Source organism: Athene noctua, chromosome 15 (assembly GCF_965140245.1).
Source record: "Athene noctua chromosome 15, bAthNoc1.hap1.1, whole genome shotgun sequence".
Classification (NCBI taxonomy): Eukaryota; Metazoa; Chordata; class Aves; order Strigiformes; family Strigidae; genus Athene; species Athene noctua.
Window position 1 is genome coordinate 8,205,874 of NC_134051.1, and position 20,180 is coordinate 8,226,053.

The 20,180-nt window shown below is 43.8% G+C and overlaps 1 protein-coding gene across 5 annotated transcripts in view; it reads left to right on the forward strand.

Moving 5' to 3' along the window:
• Nucleotides 1-20,180, forward strand: part of TTYH3 (tweety family member 3) — a 79,254-nt gene that overhangs the window by 48,782 nt on the left and 10,292 nt on the right. For 2 of the 5 annotated variants that reach the window (XM_074919835.1, XM_074919836.1), the window contains exons 5-14: nt 663-758; nt 3,278-3,350; nt 3,695-3,770; nt 11,330-11,385; nt 12,641-12,733; nt 12,854-12,946; nt 13,743-13,879; nt 15,917-16,093; nt 17,031-17,106; nt 19,227-19,328. In XM_074919835.1, coding sequence (XP_074775936.1) covers nt 663-758; nt 3,278-3,350; nt 3,695-3,770; nt 11,330-11,385; nt 12,641-12,733; nt 12,854-12,946; nt 13,743-13,879; nt 15,917-16,093; nt 17,031-17,106; nt 19,227-19,307 — 958 coding nt within the window. In that variant the 3' untranslated portion in view covers nt 19,308-19,328. The remainder of the gene's footprint in view (nt 1-662; nt 759-3,277; nt 3,351-3,694; nt 3,771-11,329; nt 11,386-12,640; nt 12,734-12,853; nt 12,947-13,742; nt 13,880-15,916; nt 16,094-17,030; nt 17,107-19,226; nt 19,329-20,180) is intronic. The other 3 variants (XM_074919837.1, XM_074919834.1, XM_074919838.1) reach the window with 2 other exon arrangements.

Genomic DNA, 20,180 nt, shown 5'->3' on the forward strand with positions numbered 1-20,180 from the left:
CAGCAAAATTGCTTTCAGTTTAAATCAGAATGCATGAGAGCAACTTTTTTCTTAACTTTTCTTACCAGCTGAAGGGAAACGTTCTCCATGTGTAAAATCTGTAGTTTGTGTTCTAACATGGAGGAAAAACAGCCCCAGAGATAGCTACTGTGTGTCCTAATAAGTGTGTTGTAGTTTTATGACGTTAACTAAGTAGAGTAAAAAAAGCTGCACTGCTTCTGTAAGTTAACACCACTCCTTTTTATTAAGCCTATTTAATAAAAGATTTCATCAGCTCTGTTGCACAAAATAAAACCTCTGTCCACACATGTGGAATAAATAGCTGAAACATTTTCTAGGAACAAATGTCTAGGAAGTTCAAGAAGCTGCAGTGCCTCTTCTTCACCTGATGGTGTCCAGTTGCATATAACTTCACACTAGAAGAAGATTAGCAGTCTCATTTCTCAATAACTCTGTATGCTGGGCATGTTGTGTAAATGCTTTTACCTGCCTTGACTCCAGGCCCAGCAAATATCCAGAGCTTTCTGGAGATTAATCATTAGTGATGGCTTTTACTTGAAGAAAAGAATGGTTACGTTTTTCCCATGAGTCACACTAGCTTCTTGATCTGTGCCTTTTGTACACCAGTTTTCCTTTGCAGACTATGTTTTTGTTTGCTGCAGGTGGCTGGGATACCTGGGCCTGCTCCTGTTCCATGTCCTGATATGTTTGCTGGTGCTCTTTGGGCTCATTAGAAACTCCAGGGCCATTCTCATGGGGTAAGTCCTGACCCAGTCACAGTGCATAAGGAAAGCCAGCTCAGTGCAAGTGCCTGCTAGTTTGAACCACTAGACTGTTGTCAGTTGCTGTCAAGGACTTCTGAGACTGAACATCTTAGATTTGCCTCTCAATGTAGAGACTTTGTAGAGCGTATCTCTGTGGGTAGGATCAGGGCTAGGTATGAGAGATGTTCACGGGAAGGTTCTTGAGTTATAAAATGCAATGGTACTGTTGTCCATTGCTCTCTCATCGAAGATGAGGAACTCATCTGGGCAGTCTGCCTCTGCTGGGTAGCATTGGTAGCCTCCATTTGGTAGGAGATAGTAATGTGATCATCCTCTCTTAAATTTACAGGCTTTAAAAATCTCCCTTTAATTCTCTACAGTTGTGAAAGCATTGCATGTGTCTACACAACCTGGTAGCATGCCTTTTGTGTCACGATCTGCTCTTGTTTACCTTTAGTTGTCACACCTGAAGAAATGTTAAACTGAGGACAAGCAATGGTTTGTACAGTTATGAGGAGGAGTCTTGTTGCCATGGTACTGCAATATTAATGCATGTCTGTTTCTAAAAAGCACTGCAAATGCTACCATGCCCAGGCCCCGTTACAAGAAAAAAATATTCCTCTCCGTACGTTGTAGACTCGTTTATCTTGGTATATTTGGCAATCGTACTGGTATCATAAACATAGTGACAGTTTGACAAGTGACATGGCCAAGAGTTTCTCCTGGTACATGGTGATGCCATTAATAATTGGAATGCGTATTCAGATGTATTATTTGCCAGATGACTTCATACCTGGCAGGTTATACAGACAAAAGTCCAAGTGTATGCACAGATGGTAAACCCAGTGTTTAAATTAGAATCTCATTCCATGTTAGCCAGAAGTTCATATTAAGGCATTCCCCAAAGGGAGCACATGGCATAAAGAAGCAAGCGTATCACAGCCAAGCAAGATGGTGAAATGCCAGTTTTAGATCTTTTAGCCAAGCAATCAGTTATTGACCCAGTCATCTTCAGTTAAAATAAAACAACAAATGTGTCTTATTGATTACCATGCTCAGCTGGAGGCACCAAGCCATGTTGTCCATATGTCATAAAACCACAAAACCCTGCTGATCCATGGCTGATAATTTTTGCATCCATTTGGAAAAAGCATAATAAAGTTTTTAGTGTATTATTCCAGAGTGCTGCGCAGTGGTCAGTCTAGTGAAGCTCCATTACTTCTGTAAGATGAGCCACAGGTTCTCTTCACAGAATAGGAATTACTTAGAATTGAAATAAGTTGGTAAACTGAGGGATAGATTTTTTAAAAATAGAGACCCATAGGTTTATTTAAAGCTGTAGTCTTTAATGAGACATATGTAGCAGAAAACTAGTATGTCCCTTCCTCACAGAGATACTTGCACTAGGTTTGAATAAAGAATATCTTGGTTATGAACAGGTTTTTGTTTTGTTTTCTACAGGGTATGGGTGGGAGGGAGCCTACTTGTGTTTCAAAGCTTGAAGAAAAAAGGATCCCTGAGACAGCAAGCCAGCATCCCTTTACTTGAAGATAGGGATACATAAAAGAAAACTGCTTATTAGTCTGCATCCCCATACTTGAGGGAGTTGAGGAGCACGTTTGCCTAAATATCTCTAGCACTTACACTGACAGCAAAGGTGAAGAGTTAATGTGCTGGTTGGGGAAGTGCAAAAGCCTTTTCAACTGGTGTGTGCTAGCTGAACGTTATTGAGACCTCTGCTCTGTCATCCCTCTGCCTTGTGTCTGCTGGAGAGCAAACTTCCCACTATTTCTGTCAGTAATGAGGTCCAGCTGTCAGAACAAAACTTTTAAATCTGTGCAGAGATGGACTCACGTGGCAGTGGTAGGTACCTAAGCTGTTGCTCTGAACTGTTTGCCTGCAGGTGACTCTCTCTCTCCTGGGGCTACGTGGGATGCTTAGGTGCTGTTCACATGCACGAAGCTTGGAACCAAGTCAGGTGTTCAGACAGGGGCTGAATGTTTCCTCCTATTGTCTGTAACCTGACAACCTCATTTGTTCTAGAAACAGGAGGGATTTGTTCAATTTTGGACCACAAAGTATGGTTTTTGTGGGAGATTTTTTGATACGGCATATTTTTCTTTGAATATCTTTGGACCTGGAAAGTAAAGTCCAGAGTGGGAATAGTGAAAGTGGTAGGACTGTAGTCATCCATCTACCAATCTGCCTTCCCTACAGCCACCCCTGTGTCTTTGTACCTTTGTCTTCCCTGTTAGAAGCAGGGTAAGACTTTGCTTCCTCCCTCTTCTTCCCCTGTGGCCCCAGAGCCAGATAATGTGGAAACCAACAGCTGGACATAAACTTCTCTGGTTGCTACTCTCCACAACATATGAAATGGGGTGATTTATCTGAAGATGCAGTGGTTGATAATTTCTTGGGTTTGGTAACTGCTTTGGACTCCAAATAATACATCTTGTGGAAGGATCTGCTTGGAATCAAAGCTGCTACATCTGCCATCTGTCTGTCTCCCACAGGGTGTGCTTGCTTGGGGTGTTTGCCCTGATTGTCAGCTGGGGATCCTTGGGGCTGGAGTTGGCTGTCGCTGTGGTAAGTGGCTCTGATCCAAGTCCCATCCACCCTTTGCTGCAGGTTTATCAGACACAAGATGAATTTTACACTGTGCCTGTTTTATAGTGTGTCTTGTTCTATGGAGCTGTCCTAACAATTTGCATCGATGAAAAGTACAGCGCTCCTCCTTCCTTCATGGTGTGGTGCTCTAGCTAGTACTGCTGTGGTTGTGTAAAGCGGTGCTAGTGGGGACGGCTATGAGAGACTTCAGTGTCGGAAGCACCACTATAGTAGAGGGTTCCCTGACCTTAACCTGGCTCAACTGCTCTTTGATACCGGTGTTCTTTGATATTCCTTTTCCCTTTTGTCTTGCATCTGTGCAGGGCTCCAGTGACTTCTGTATTAACCCTGATGCTTATGTCTCCAAAGTGGTTGAAGAGAATGCAGTGCTTAGTGCTGGTAAGTGCTGGGACTGGCTTTGGCACGGGGCACACAGGAGCAGCGGCTGAGAATTTAAGCTTGTGTTTGGAACAGAGGAGCTTGCATACAGTGGGGCAAAGCATATGTGTGTGGAGCTCTGGAAAACCAATGTTCTTGCCAAAGAAGCATTTATACCCCAATCAGAAGTGCACATGTATGCTGTTTGTTTGGTTTTTTTTGTCAGAAGAGCCTTCAGAACCTTTTCTTCTGTCTTGTCCATTAGGTGGAAATAACTGATCAAATGGAACAGCAGAAGTCCTTGGATTATTGTGCTTTGAATGTAGTGCTCTTGAATCTTGTTCTCCTCTCTAAGTGACAGAACTGTGGCAATAGCAGTGTGCAGTCTGAGCTGTCATTTTTAAAACTGGCTTTTGGGCCTGTATTCCTGAATCTAGAATATTGTTTTTATGTTATCAACAAATATTTTTTTATTCCTCTTAATGGTGGCTATAAATAGGAGTCTCTTCAAAGCTAATTTAAAGGGTAATGAATGGAAACAGCCACAAAGAGAAGTATGAATTTCCCTTCCCATTATAAATGCAGTATTTTGACTGCTTTGTTTAACCTGTTCCATTTAAAGCAATATGCCTGTGTCACAGTGGCATCCAGCTGAAGCACTGATGGATTTCAGGTTTGTTGCTCTTAATTTAGTCTGAAGTGGTTGGTGAGATGAGGGGTGCCTCCAATTTGGACCTCATGGGGGGAAAAGTGGCTTTCAGAACTGTGACTTAACAAAAACATAGTTGGGCACCTGCAAGGAGAGTGTTAAAAAGGAAAGGTACTTTTCAGGGCTAAGTTTGCTGCTTAGGTAACAAAGCTAACTTTTCTTTTCTCCTACCCTCTCTGCCCCTTGATAGTTCCTCTGTATGGTTCTGTGTATGATAAAACACAGATAAGCAATGACACTGATTTGCAAAAGAACTTGTTTTTCTTGGTTCTTATTTTCTGAAATGGAGAATCTTTGTCTTGTGTACAGAAGCTGTAACGTATGGCCATGTGCTTAGCCAAATGCTGCCTCTTGCCATGCAACTAATTGATAGGGAAGTAGTTATGTAGCTATGGCTGAAGATGCAGAGATTGGAAGCAATAAGAAATGTTTATGTCTGGAGGCAGAATGTATTATAAAAGAGTATGTACGGGTTGATACTACCACCCAACAGCTTATTTTTGGAATGCCTTATTGATTTTCTGGGAAGGAGAGGATAGAACCGGGTAGCTCTCTTTGTAACAGAGAAATGCAATAAGGGAAGAGAATGAGTTTTTAACACCACACAAGATGAATGTCCTCTTTTGGCTGGCTGTGAAGGTGACAAAGATGTGGCTTCAGGTACCAAAGTAGTCTCACAGTTGTTCAAGGAGGCAAACAGGTCAGCAAGGCCAAGGGCAAATACCTGACGCTAATGCCAGCTGTGTGCTGTAATAATTTGCTAACCCAAATCAGCTCTGGAGCATGTTTGGTAACAAGTAGATTGACCCTGAGAGACTGAACAAATGCCCCTTTTGTGCTGCTTCTCCATTTCAGTTGTCCTTGTCTGCTTGGCTCCTGCAGCTTTTCGTTAATCAGTAACATTCATTTAGAGGCTAACGGTGAGTGCAGGACTGACATTCTGTCCCTCCTACTTCCCCCAGCAGGGACAGTCTACTCCCCCGGGTGAAATCAGGCTCTGTTCTGGCAGCCCCACCAGCTATCACAGTTGTTAAGGCTCCATAAATAACAGTGAATGGTCTAAGCGAAATGCTGAAGAGGAGGAAGAGCAGGTGTTGTCACAGGCTTGAGTTGGAAGGGTGGCCACTTCCGTGGGTTGCTGATGTGTCAGCTCCCTGCTGTTAGGCAGTCGTTGAGAGTTCGTGAGTGCCTTTTCCTTTTTTCAAAAGGAAATCAGTCTAACTTCTGAGCCTGCCATCACACTAGGCAGCTGGTTGGGAGATGATCAAATGTTCTGCCTTCCCATGTGAATTTTCACTGTTGTGTCATAGTTTATGATCAGGAATCTACGGAAATAGCTCTTGGTCCCTGATGTTGGGACTGTCCTGCGTGCCTGAGCAGGAAAGAAAATCACGACACGAGGACTGCAGTGTGGCACGGCTCAATAACACTTTAATACCAATAATGGCTCCTTAGAAACATCTTTAAAAGTCTGAAATACATGTTGGTATCCCTTAATATGCTTGGCTGTAAACTGTAGCAGCTGATTCGTGATCAGTTGAGCCATATACACGACAAGAATGATGAGCTGGAGAAGGCAGGGCAGGCAGCTGGGAGCCAGGATTGATGCTGTCCTCTCAGATGAAGATGCCCTGTTTGAAGGCTCCCAGGGCCAGTGCATGGACACTTCACACTCTCTGGTTTGCTGCCTCTGCTCTTTGGGTGATACTCTCTGATGTTAACAGTAGTAGAGTCAGATGAGGCAGAAGCACTTTAAGATTTCTCTAGCTAAAGCTAGTTTCACCACAGTGTACCCAACCATATTCAGAAAAGAAGTGACCAAGAGAGACCATGAGTTGAATGGAGGGGCTCAGGTAGTCCATGGAAGAAGAATGCATTGGAAGTTAGAATTTATGTAGGAATCACACTTACCTTAGGAATCCCTTCAGCTGAAGTTGGGTTGAGAGGGCACTCATGTTTTCAGTCTTGCCTAGGTATCTGCTTTTGGCCAGTGCTGGGGTATAGCACACCTGGCTAGGTGCTGCCATCGATTTTAAAGGCTATAAGAATCAACAAATAATCTTTAGAAACTTTGCAGTGCTGGGTCAATTTTTCCCTTTAATCACTATTTTTAGTTGTTGTTTTTATATATAATGTGTTGTAATATTCCCAGCCCTGTGCTCTGGCATTCAGACTAGGACTGAGTCATCTAGATTTGCATATATGTAATGCTTTTTTGTTGGTGGTGGTTATAGTAGTTTCCACAGAAAAATAACTGTGTTGGATACTGGGCAACTAGTATATTAATATTCCTGTTTGTGTATTAATTGCTGTTTGCAAGTCTAAATAGAATTAATGGAGCTGAGAATAATCTGATTAAGTTCATTATTATTGTTGTCATGTTTTTAGCTGGAGAGGAGATGTCCTTGTTTTGTAGATAAAATGTGCTGCATTAAAAAAAGGGCTGGGGGGTGGAGAGGAGGGGGGCAAAGAGCCTTAATGCAGGTTTCCTGGAGAAGGAGAGACTTAAATAATTTTGAAGAAGCTGATATACGTGCCTAACTCTCTCAGTATTCATTAATTGAGATAAAGCCAATGGAGTTGAACAGTGGCTGTATAATCGGCTCCTGCTGCTAGTAAAAAGACTTGGTGCAGCCAAGATGTTTATTTTCAAAGCAGGAGGCCGTCTTCTGGTCTCATTCTTTTCCATTGATATTATGTTATTATCAGATGACTTATTGCATAAAATTAAATAAAAAGGCACAATCTGTCTAAACAACAGGAAGAGCTTTCTCCAGATTCTCTTACTAGAAATCTGCACAGTGAACAGACACTTCATCTGAAGGAGCTGTAAACCTCAGGGGACGGATAATGGAGCCTTTTACCTCCAGTTCAGCAGAGCTGGTCAGGCTGGATGCTGAAACTTAGCTGCTCAGATATAAGCAGCAAGCGTTCTTGTCACACATGGCCTTCTAATTGGCCTCTCACCGATTCACTCTCATCTTAGAAGCCCAGAGCTGCATGAACTGAAGGGCTGACACCAGCACCACCTTCCTTTCCTCTCTAAACATCAGGTCAGGACATGTGGGGCATGTGGTGGTTGCACAGTTATTACTTGGCCTCAGCAGGCACTGCAGAAAAGAGTTTGCCCAAAGAAGCACTCTCAAGAATCTTGCTCAGCTGATGTCGCCGTTGAGAAGCTGTGTTTTGCTGCATGGTGTTGTTGGACTCTTTAGTAGAAAGCTTTGAGTGGAGGGCATGTGGGATGGCTGTATATGAGCTCTTTGCTGAAGGCTCGTGATGACTGATTTCACCAGCACAAGTGTGGCATGTATGAGAGAAATATAAATGTTATGCAGATATTTCCCTTTGCTATCAGACTGTTGCCTTAGGGAAACAAGATTCCTGGTAGAGAACATGTTACTTGGGCAAGAAAATCTGGCCAAAAGAGTCATCTTCCTTTGACATCACAGGCAATATACTTCAACTTTCTCTGGTTGAACCCACAGAGACAGTCTCATCTGGGTGTGCATGTAAAATGGAAGCTGCTTAGAGAATGCTCAAATAAAGATGAAGAAAGGCTGGGGAAAGTTGTTCTAGGTATGGGGATTTTTTTTCTAATTAGGATCTCTTTTTCTGACTGCTCTACCCTACAGAACTGCTTGCTGCCTTTTGGCGGATGCATAATGCCATTTTTGCATTTCAGCTGGGCTTTGAAGTGAATAGTAAGTCTCCATGGTTGCAGAAGCAATATGTAGTTCTAGCAGCTGAAGCTGTCTTTAGTAGGCAGTTCTACTTTCCTTTCTAGGAAAAACAGACTTTGCAAAATTAAAGTATTTTAGGTAGTTCCCTTCCTTGCCTTCTCCTCCCACACTGGCTGTGCACCAGGAGTGGGTCAGGAGGATTGCTGCTAGCAGCAGCAGGCACAGGCAGCTGTGGCTGTGACCCTGCCGAACCCTTCTCCTGTAAACTAGATTGCCTAAAGGCTGGCTTCAAAAATCGCATCCAACCTTCAGCAATTTTCCTTGAGAGGAAAATGCAGTGGAAAGATAATTATAGAAAGAAATTGCCTGGAGCTGTTAGCAGAGTGCAAATGATGGGTTAGTATAGCTGTTTTCTGGTCAGAAATGCGAGATTTGGTGTTGTACAGGCCTCCACCGGGTTTAAAACTGGTGAAGGTACCTACTGCTCTTTCCTCTTTCCTGTCCTGGTGGTATGGAGGCAGGGGTTATGCTCCTCTTAATTTCTGGGCTTTGCAGTGCAGGATCCCTTTAAGGCAGCTTCACTGCCTAATGTAGCTTTAGCTTTAAAGCACCACAGCTGGGTTTAGTGCAGGGAAAAGCTGCTCCTGCTGGCTTTGCCATTTTGGAAAGCACATTTTATGTCAGAGTGTCACTCGTGCTTGTCAGTTGCAAAGCCAGTGCTACCACGGTGAGGCCTTGTTGATCCTGCCTTCCAGGTTGAAGCGTGGGAAGCACTTACTTCACTGTACTGCTTTTTGCTTCACTTGTAACCATCAATCTTTGTTCAGAGCTTACAAACTGCAGACTATGATGATAATCAGGAACTCTCATCTGTAATCTTCCCACTAGGGATGATCTAGAAAGCCCTCAAGAAACATTTCTAGAGCAGCATCTCATGCAACGTAATGCACTTATAAAGGTGATGTAAACTTGATACCACTGTGGGAGCCCAAGAGAAACTTTTAGTAGTTTGTTGGTTTGAAATAAATAGGTGGCGAGATCACAGCTCTTTTAGGTCACCATGTGTGATGCTGTGGATTGCTGTTACTATGCTGTTCTGTCAAGGCAGGTGCATTTTAATCCATTTTTTCCATATCCATTGAGTGTGATTTATGAGCCTGGAAGGAGCAGTCCTTTCCTTGGCTCAGTAGTTGTGGACAGTTGTTTGTGTGGTCTGCCCGAAGTGAGGCACACAAAGCAGTTCTTGCTGCCCTCCTATCTGCCCAGATTTTGCTAATTGCTCTTTAGAGGCTTGGCTGGGGAGATGTAAGTCATCCCAGAGAAAGTGTCGGTGGAAGGGAGATGGAGCAGCTGGCAGAAGCTGCCCCAAAGTAGGCTAATGAATTATAAATAACAACTGTCAGGTTGCTTTGCCAGTGTGCAGGAGCTGGCAGTCTGTGCTGTAGTGCTTGGTCTCCAGCGTGTTGGCTTGCCGAAAGGTGCATTCAATATTTATGGGAAGCGCGGCAGAGTCAGGGTACAGTCAGGTCTGCTTTCTTCACAGCTCTGCTCGCTTGTGGTTGTGCTTTTTACTGATTTCTGAGCTGGGACTGATTAGAGTGGCTTTGCAGCCTGGAATATGCATTACTGAAAATCACGGACAGAAGATTAAAAAGAATGGAGAAAAAAGATGCTAGTGGAGGGGGGGGAAATTCAGAGTGTATGTGTGTTTTGGGGCTTTTATAGTCTTTGCCAAGCCAACGTCACCCTTGATTTTGCTGAGCTGGCATGCTCCCATTCATCTGAAGAGAAACTGCAAATGTTTGAAAAATAATCGAAAGGTTTTTGGATGATCAAGTCTTTCAGAGCTCTCTCCCTCGATAGCATTATCGAGAATGGCAGGGGAATGCCTGATATTTGTAACTTGTGTGTGCTAGCACTTGCTGTAGTATTATGGAGGGCTCATGGGGGCACTAGGCTGGCTTCATACACATCTGAATGAGGAGAAACAGAACTGTGTCTTCAGGCCTGTAAATAAATGATGCTGCTAGCAGAGCACTGTAACAGTCTTATCTGGAAGTTTATGGATACGTCTTCACTGTACTGTGATTACTGGTAGAGCTACTCGGTATTAGGACTAACTTCTGGGATGTTACCAGCAAATGATCTGAGGTCCCTTGAACAGATAACACGTTGCTGTTATCTTAATACATAGTAAGAACTTTCTTTCCTGATCAAGTCTGCAGTATTGAGTCTATACTACAAATACCTTTCGTTTGTAAGTCCAGTTGCAAAACAAATTTCTCTAACATGTCAGAAAGACAAGGACTTGTCTTCCATCCATTTCCTTGCTCTCCAAGTGATACCATTTTTAGGAAATGTCATTACTGAAAGTTATGATTTTCTTGGATTAGGAGGACTTTCTTGTGTTATTCTACAGAACACTGCCTAAAACCACTCCTTGAACATGACAGAAGAATCCCTGGTTGTGGAGATGTCTTTTTATCCTCCCCCCCCCCCCCCTTTTTTTTTTTTCTTTTGAATGCTTGAACTTTTACATTTAGGACGTGGTGTATTCAGCATTGTGTAGTAGCACAGGGATGTGTGTATGCATCTCCTTTGGCCTAACGGTGTGCTTCTGCAGGTATTTTTGATATCACCACTACTGCCTCTCCTGTGCTAGTATTTTGTGGCTGTATGGTAACCTAACTGGTGATTTGGCTGAAAGTTGAGTTGTTTTTTGATATGTGCCCTAGGCAGTAGCCCGTGGTTGCTTTCAGTGTATTTAGAATGGTATTCTGACACTTGGAAGTTGCGGAAATTAAACATACAGTTGGATTTTTCCTAGACTGAGGTTTTGTCTTATGTTTATACAGTGGATAGTGCTGACTTCTGAATAAAACTTTTTTGGATGTTTCATCTATGTAATGTGGCAGCCTCATTGCCTTTCACTGTTGAAAAAACAAACAAAAAACCCCAAACCAGAGTATGAATCTATCTTCTATCCCCAAAGACAGCTTACATCCCTTTCTCTAGTGCCATCCGTGCACTGTAATCCTACATGGAGAGAGGGAAGTGATTTTATTTATATTGCATTTTCATTTTGTGTATTGCTCTCAGAACTTAACACCTCCCTTGTGGCAGTTGTAAAACGTTGCAAAGCTGGAACAATGCATCTCGCATGACTTTCTTTTCTTTTGTCTTTGTAGATACTCTCCGCTATTACATGACCTGCAGTGCTGGATACCCCAACCCTTTCCAGCAGGTGAGTGTAAGCATCCTAGCTCCCTTCACCCCTTCTCAGCATCCTGCAAGGTATAGGTTAAGTGCTTTTGATGATAGCATGCAGCAAGTTGCAAGGTGTTAGCTTTAGGGAGCACTCCATCTGTCGGTAAAGCTACTTTCCAGCTGTGCAAGAGGTGGCACTGTAATTTAGTGAGCAGTTTTTTCCAACTGTGTCACTACCTGCATAGCTTCAGGTCCAGGTTGCCCCCTTAGAAGGGCCCATGTGTGATGTGGTGAGGACCATGGTGATGTTTGTGGTACCTCTTGTTTACATGGCACTCTTCTAAGAGCAGTAGCGTGGAGACAGAGCACCCACAATTAATGCCTGGGTGGGAAGCTACATACTTCCTGCTTTGAATCTCTTCTTGCAGGTTCTTTTTGGTTAAACAGTGGCAACACTTCACTCCCAGAATGCAGCCACTTCTGTGGGTGAGGGAGTGATTCTCACATATGCCTCTTAAATCCCTTGGATGTTGAAGGGTTTGTATCCTGAAGTATAAATGTGAGTCATTATTCTTTTGTGTGGGGGCTGAAGAACAGCACCTGGGCCCATCCCAAACTTTGTCTTATGTATCAGAGACCAAAATGAACCCACACCACCCACTGTTTGGCAGACACCAGCTGCTTCACCATTTATATTTAGGATTTTTTAAGTCTTGTCTTCCTCTGTTTTAAAGGGTGGGGTAGGAACACTTCAAGCTGTGGTATGATGCACCGTTGCCATCTGTTGCATTTTTGGTTGCTCAGTATACTCTCTGACATGCTATTGCATGTGTAATTCCCGTGGATGCTTTAATGGCATATAAAGGCTGCACCCCAATACAAACAACATTAGTGTCAACATTAAGTCTTTCTCAGCCTTCTGATTTACTAGGAAAATCCAGCTGTGCTTTGTGGTGAGAACAAGAGTGCTTTGTGTCTTTTCTTTCTCCTTCCCCTCTGTCCTTGGAGCCGACCCCAGCTGTGTGTATGGTTTTTGTGTATGTGTGTTGGTTATTTTTTATTTTGGTTCTTCCCTTCCCCTCTTCTTTCTGTCTGTACTTCTTCCAGGTTTGTAAAAGTCAAACTTAACCCTATCGCAGCTGCACCCATGTCAGCTGAGACACCCTTTAACTTGTACCATTCATACAGATGATGCTTCAATATTTGGGAAGTAGAATTAAGTCTTTTCCCAGGAGTTCTGTTGGTGCATGTGGCCTGAACTGCTGAAACATGCAATGTTTTGTATTGAGCAGAAGCTGTCAGGAAGTCACAAGGCTCTGGTAGAAATGCAGGATGATGTTACGGAACTCATGAGGTCAGCAAGCAGAGAGCACCCCACCTCCAAGGTAACTCTCCTCAAGTTTGCTCTTGCTGTGCTTTCTGGCTTCCCTTACCCTTGTTCAAAGCCCAAGATTGGCTCCAGCTAAGCCGTTTCCTTGCAGTAATCACTAGCTTGTTGCTTACAGGAGTATCTTACTCGGATCCAGGAGGTTTTAAATTCAACAGAGATCAACTTGCAGCAACTGACAGCTTTAGTAGACTGTCGGAGTCTGCATTTGGTGAGTACTAAGTAACTGGGCTTGAGCTAAGAAAGAACAAAGTGGGTGTAGAGCCTGTAGTGTACTGATTATTTTGGAGTTTCGAATCTCTGGTGTGCCAAAACAGCTTACAACAGCTTTTACCAATTGACTCCAGCAGAAAGAAGAATGGGAATTTGGATCAAGTTAGCGTTCTGTTTAAAGATCAACATAGGAAACTAGATAACAGGCCTTTATACATCTATAAACTGCAGCCCTAAGGTTTCAGGGGCCTTCAGGTTTTTTTTCTATGGCACATAACTTGTAGCCTTTCCCATGGAATGGAATGCCTTATAGCTGCAATATAGCATGGCCTAACTGTTGTCCTAGCTGCGTTTCTGAAGGCAGAGAAACAGATAATCCATGCTTGTGGTTTTGGGAAATGGGACGTAGTGAGGGAACTGAGAAGCTTAATGAAAAATGTGGTATCTTAAGTTGGGTGGATAAGTTTGCCTTGGCTTTTTTTTCTTTTTTTTTTTTTCTTCAAGTCTTATTGTGTGGGATTGAAAATATTTCAGTGTCTAAATCTGAGCTGGGCCTTGTGAGGGGAAAATAAGGGTTAGATCAGTTATGAAAAACACCTGAGGTCCTGAAATTAAAGTAGATCAGTTATGAAAAACACCTGGGGTCCCTGAAATTAAAGTAGAAATTGCTCTGGAAAAGGAACTATGATCTCTTCACTTGTTTCAGAGAACGTAGTCCGGGGGAAGGGCTTTTGAACTAGAGCTCAGTGTTAACTCTATAGTGATCAGGAAACTCTGCTCATTTCTCTCTCCAGGATTACGTCCAGGCTTTGACGGGCTTTTGCTATGATGGAGTGGAAGGCCTCATCTACCTGGTTCTCTTCTCCTTTGTCACAGCCCTCATGTTCAGTTCCATTGTGTGCAGCGTCCCACACACTTGGCAGCAAAAGAGGTATAGAGAGGGTTTAGATCCTGTAGCATTGTGGAGCTCTTCCCTAAGGAAGACTGGCTATTGGATTTGTGCCCATGAGCATATGGAGCTCTTTCCCATATGATCCCAGGAGTGAGGGATGAGGCTTTATAAGCACAGGCCCAACAGAAAAAAAAAACTGCTGGCTTTTGCTCTGGCTGTGGTTAATATTTACATCTGAACCTTATTGCACTTGAATACTATGTGTGCAGAGTACTCAGTACACTGTAGGAGTATGAGTCAAGTCAGAGATGAATCATTATAGCTGTAGAGAGAGGTAATGCTTGAACTATGTGCCATCTCTGTAAAATACCTATTCTCTTGCATTGGTTTGAGGCATTTGTTCTAGTATGGGGAAGAGAATTGGATTGGGAAGCCGTTTACACTCGCCTTTTGGCTTGCTCACACTGGGGTGACTGACTTGCACAGCTAAGAAAAACCGGCAACTGTCTTGTTGGCAATAGCATGGGCAGATGAGGTACTTGCAAATTAGTGGCAATCATCTAACAGCAGGGTTGTTTGGAACTAGTATTATTGATGGTAACCAGGCTGATCACTAAGTCTTGAGCAAACCTTCATGTCATTGACTGGCTGCTGCACCACCTGCAGCTATTAAAATAGCTTTGAGTTTTCTGTTCTTACAGAAGAGCAGTAGTCTGTGCAGCAAATTCTTATCTGTGGCCCTGAAACATGATTTTTGTGGTCCAAGCCCAAGCTCAAGGTTCAAAGTAAAATGGAACATCCTGAACAATAGCAGGAAGACAGATCCCGCCAGGCCTGCAGTGCCCACAGAGAAAGCCTTGGGAAATGCGTCAGAATAGCACTTAAGAAAATGGCTGGTTTCCTTATCTCTTCCACATGCAGCTGCAGAGACATTATCAAGAAGAGAATGATAGTCTGCCCGTTTGAAGGAGAAAGGTTTACGTAGTGGTATCTCTTGTGCTGCCTCCCACGTGGGCTGCTGCCTGCCCTGCCAACCCCAGCAGGCGCAGGCTGCTGCTGTGAACTGAAGGATTCCTTCTTGCTTTCCCCGGAGCACCGTTTCTTCCTCTGCCTCCCTCCGGGGGTGGAGGATGTCATACTTACTGCCTGTAAGAGGCTATGCAGGCTGCAATTCCCTGAATAAATCTTCAGTGCCACCTCGTGGTACAGAAGCTGCAGGTGATGTTTGGGATGTTCTAGTGATGTCTATGCTGTCTCCCCACTGTAACAAAGTGCTTCCTGTAGAACCTTTTACTAGCTTTGTCAAGTGTCGCTAAAATATATTTCAAACGTTGGTGCTTCATTCCATGATTAGGAAGATAAAATAGCAGTGTATATTATATGAGAGAGACAAGAGAATACTATGGGAAGGAGGGAAGGAACCAGCTGGCAAACAGCTCTGCTCTGCATCAAAATTGATTTAAAATCCTGGCATTTTTGAGAGAATAAAGCCTTTAGACACAAATGTTGCAACTTAGTCTCTGTAAGGACTTCTGAGATTTTGCTAGATGCTGAAGCAATCAGCAATCCCTTTGTAACCAGAATGGGAGTTCAGAGAAGTCTACAGAGACTTATCCTTAAGAGCTCTTTGGACATGGCTACAAGAAATGGAAAGACACAGATTGCACTGTTGAAGGATGCTTTCTGTGGGGTGAATGGCACCAAATCCCCACTGCCTGCCTTTTTTAATTTTTTTTTTTTTTTTTTGAGTGCTGTGTATTTCAGGATGTGTGCCCATCCTTTGTTTGTATGACTGGGCAGTTGCAGAACCGTGCTGTCTGCCAAGCGCTGAGAGAAGACCATAGGGAGGCTCTAGGGGACCACGCAGTATAAAAGTCCAGATGGTATCTGTGGGAGGTCTGAGTCACTGTGGTGTAGGCTGTGTTTGACACTGCCACCCTGAGGCATCCCAAACGGGTATATATGTGGAGGTGTGGAAGATGGTTGGGAGGTTTCTAGGATTACCATGGTTTCCTGCAAACCCCACATGTGGGGTAATTGTAGGGTTCTAGGAGGAACTCTTTCTCCTTCTTGCAGAAGCTCAGATGATGATGGGGAAGAAGAATCAGCTGCTCAAGGGAGTAGACAAACACACGATAATCTTTACAGAGTGCACATGCCCAGCCTCTATAGCTGTGGGAGTAGTTATGGCAGTGAGACCAGCATTCCAGCAGCAGCACACACAGTCAGCAATGCTCCCGTCACAGAGTACATGTGAGTATCCTGACAAGAAGGCTGTATTGCAGCTCGCCCAGGTTGCATCACTCTGATTTCTGTTGTCATTTAAGTGCTGTGAGGCACTTTCGACCAAGCAGTAGAAAGTGATGAAGGATTTTGTCCAAAGTGTCAAAAGGCGTGTTTTCTTATGAGTGTCTACTGCGGGAGAAAGGAATAGCTTAAAAGTGCTGCAGTAGACAGAGTTGTGTTAGACAGCATGCTCCAAAATGTGAACAGCTTTGTCCTGCAGGATTTAGAAATCTGTCTAGAGAAAAGAAGTGGGGAAAGTATTGTCTGGGCTCTCTATTACACAATGATTCTGATCACCAGAAGACTTAATTCTTCAGGCAGAGCACTCTTGACAGAAGATTTTAAGTCTCCTGAGAGACTGAGAGCCAAGACAAAACCTGCAGGCTCTGTCCTTCCACAACAATTGCAGTCAGCTCTGACATCTGTTGCAGTCCAGAGCTACCTAGTCCAGGTGGGATCTTAAGAGCTTTCTCCAGAAGTGCCTAACCCTGATCACGTTTGGACTACCTTCAAGACCTGTCTTTTTGGGGCTGGCACATCATTTTGTTCTTCCCCTTAGACTTTGTCCTCATTTTATCTCCATTGCTGCAGCTTGTCAGTTCTGACACTGCAGGGAGGCAGATTTTCACACAGACCTATTTTTAAATAGCTTGACATGATTCAGCGCAGGCCCTTCTGAGTAAGAGTGTAAAGATAGTGCTCAGTCTGAGGAAAGTAATGCTGGTTTTGTGCCCTTGTCTAAAAAAGGGGGATCCACCTGGCCTGTAAGAAAAGCTTTGAGGGAGACTGACCCGATACGGTAGTTCTGGGGGTACATATGCTCTGTCCCATGTCACCATCAGAGACCTTCCCCAGAGAAGCATGGCACGTACCCCCTGTTACCATGTGTGTCTTCCTTTCCTAGGAGCCAGAATGCAAATTTCCAGAACCCCCGTTGCGAGAATACCCCGCTCATTGGCCGGGAGTCCCCACCTCCCTCAGTAAGTCTCTCTTTACTGCTCCTCTCTGCTTCAGCAACTTTGGGGAATACACGTTTACCACTCCTGTATACTCTCAAGGGAGCTGACTGTGCAGTCAAACACAGGATCTGGCCCATAAATGGCAGCAATTTGAATAGACAAGCCATGTCTCACCTGCCATGGAGAATAAAACCCTGCTATGCTACTTTGCACATTGCACATGAAAAGAATAAATCTCAATCTGTTAACACTGGTAATTCTATGGGCCCAGTCCTGCCACCACTGAAGTGCATGAGTATCTTGATGGGTGACTTCAGCAGGATGATTCACTTGCATGCAGTGTACTTGCTATCTGTGGCACTGGTTCCTCAAGTTTAAAAAGAAACTTGTAAAAACAGTAAATTCAGAGTTATTGCTGAACCTCTCTCCTTAATCTGCCCTAAAGAGATGGTAGGATGAAACCTGTATTTTTTTTTTGTTGAGATTTTTTTCTTTAAATCTTTCTTTCACAACTGTTTTACTTTCTTTAGAATCTATTTTTGTATTTAATTTCCTATGGAGGAAAAAAACCCAACAACTTTCATGGAAGGTTTTGGTATTTGGAGCAGCCTGATAGCCATTTCTGTATGCTGGATAAAACATGGGCTTTCCTTCATGTCTGTGTAAGAACTAGGTGAATCTTGCCCTCCTTCACGGGATCCTGTAAGCCTTATTTACACCAGAACTTGGAGAACATGCCATCGCAGTACTCACTAACTTGGTGGTGTGATTACAGAGGATGAGTAGTAGCATGCTTAATAATCAACCAGTCTTCAGGTATAGGTAAAGAAAATACACACTGTGGTGCATGGTTCAAATTCATGGGAAGGGGAGGGAGAGGAGGTTGGAGGATGAAAGAGTAGGAATTGTTGTGGAAAAGAGGACATCACATTCATGTTTTCACTTCAAAAGGACCAGTTCATCTTGCTGTAGAGAAAGTGGAAAAGTAGAGAGTTGATCCTTGTCTCTATACTTGGCCAGACCTCTTCCAACCTTCACAAAGAGCTTCTCCTAATCCCTGGTGGTGCTCTGATCACAAGCTCTGGTAGCATTATCTGCTCTCAGCAACGAGATGGTCCTTGGGAGAAGTGTGCTGCACACAGTACAGTGTGGCACATGCTTTACCACTGGCATTTCCTGTTGCAAGGAGGACACTGTCCCTCTGGTACTGCCAAGACATGTTCATTCGGTGTCTGTAGACTAAGGTCCTGCTTCCCCTTGCCTTGCAGCTCTTCTGCTTCAGAGAAAGCAGACTCCTTTCTGCAGGGGCCTTAGTTATGCAAGAAGTTCCCTGGTTCTTCAGCAACTCTTTGCATTAATACTCTGAAGGGGGATCTGTCCTGGTGCCTTAGGCTGGTTTCTGAGAGTAGATAAAGATGAGATTTTTTTCAAGAGTAACTTGACTTGGCAGCCGTCAACATAGGGAAGCGCAGGAGCCAGGGGAGGAGGAGAGTACACACTGCACCTATAAGCAAGGAGAGCTTCTCCCTAGACGAGGCAAGGAACAGGCTATAGGATAAATGTGTTTTCTGAAGGGACATAGTAGATGGGTGGTGGAGGGAAGAAGAATACTGTCTACTCTCATATTGGCTGGCAGCAGGGAAGGGGGTTTTTCTGGGGTTTTTGTATTCACAGCTCTCCATAGCAGGTGGCTGAGACTATACTGAGGCAGAAATTGTAACTATCATAGCAAATCATCTGTGGGTGGAGAGAGATGAAAAGGGAATACCAATGCACATGTCCCTGCCTCTTTTTGGGAGGGAGGGGAAGGAGATAACAATCCAAATAGATTATGTCCAGTGGGTGGACAGAGCAGATATATTCAGTTTAGCTTTCTGTAAACGGATGGTGAAAACTAAGATGTGATGATCTTGCTGCATTGTTTGTCCGTTACTTTTCCTGGCTTTTTGTTTGTTTGTTTGTTTTTTTCCCTTCTCTCATTCCTTCTGTTTTCTCCTTCTTGCCACAGGGCTATTCCCTTAGGGTTGTAGCGCCCACCTTGTCACTGACACACACCACAGCGTTTCACTTGCTTGCACTGTGTTTTTCATGCACGTTGAGGCTGCACTCTCTTTTTCTCTCTCTTTCTTGCGTCATCACAGTTGTATTTGGCTGCCATGGACAGTAGCAGCCATATGAGCTGGCAGCTTAAGCCCTCGGACAGTGCACGGACATACTGGTAACAGCGCCCGCAAATGGAACAGGTACTGGAAAAAAGGTCCTTCTTGCTCAACCCCTTCTCTACTCCCAACCACTCCCTTCATCCCTGCACTGTTTATCCCAGGCCAGTGCCTTTTATTTCTTCACATTCCTTCCCTCTGCACCTCCCACCCCATTCCCTCCTGCCAAGGGTTAAAATTAAAATCTAGATTTTGCTCTGGTGCAGACTCAAGGAGCAGTATCAACCTTGTAAAGGCTTCTGGTGCACATTGTGAGGGTTATAGGTGCCCATGCCTATCAAAAGCTTATTCACAGCAGCTTCAATTCAGAGTCCACACTCGAGAACAGCTTAAACACTTGGTACTGAGCGCTGCTCAAATGTAGAACTAACCTTGCGCTCCAAATGCAGAATAGTTCTCCCATCACAAGAAGGTGTTTTCTAGAAGTAAAGAGAACCAATCTAGCAGCTTTTCAGTCAGGACTCGTTGTCTTAATTCAGCTTTTGGCTTCCCTTGAGCCCTACTGCTGTTCTGTTTGTCTTGACTGGTCATAAAAGCATGTGCCCGAAACCACTGATACTTACCTGCAACAAGCTTTTAACTCCTCAGTAGGATTTTTACTTTGTTGAAAGATCCTAGCTGGAAATGCTGGCCTGTCCTGAAGAGTTACTTCATTGCCTGTTGTGCAGCTTCTCCTTTTATTTCTCCTTGCATTTAAAGTCAGAAAGGAGCAAGTTTTAAAATACTTACCTAAGAGTCCAGACATAAGCACTAAGATCTGTTTCATTCTGTTTCAAAACCTTTTGCTGTTTTGTTTGTTCTGTCTGTGTCCATATCATCCCATCCGTGTCCCACAGGCTCTGTGAACAGGGCCCTCCTAGTACCATTTCACTGTCT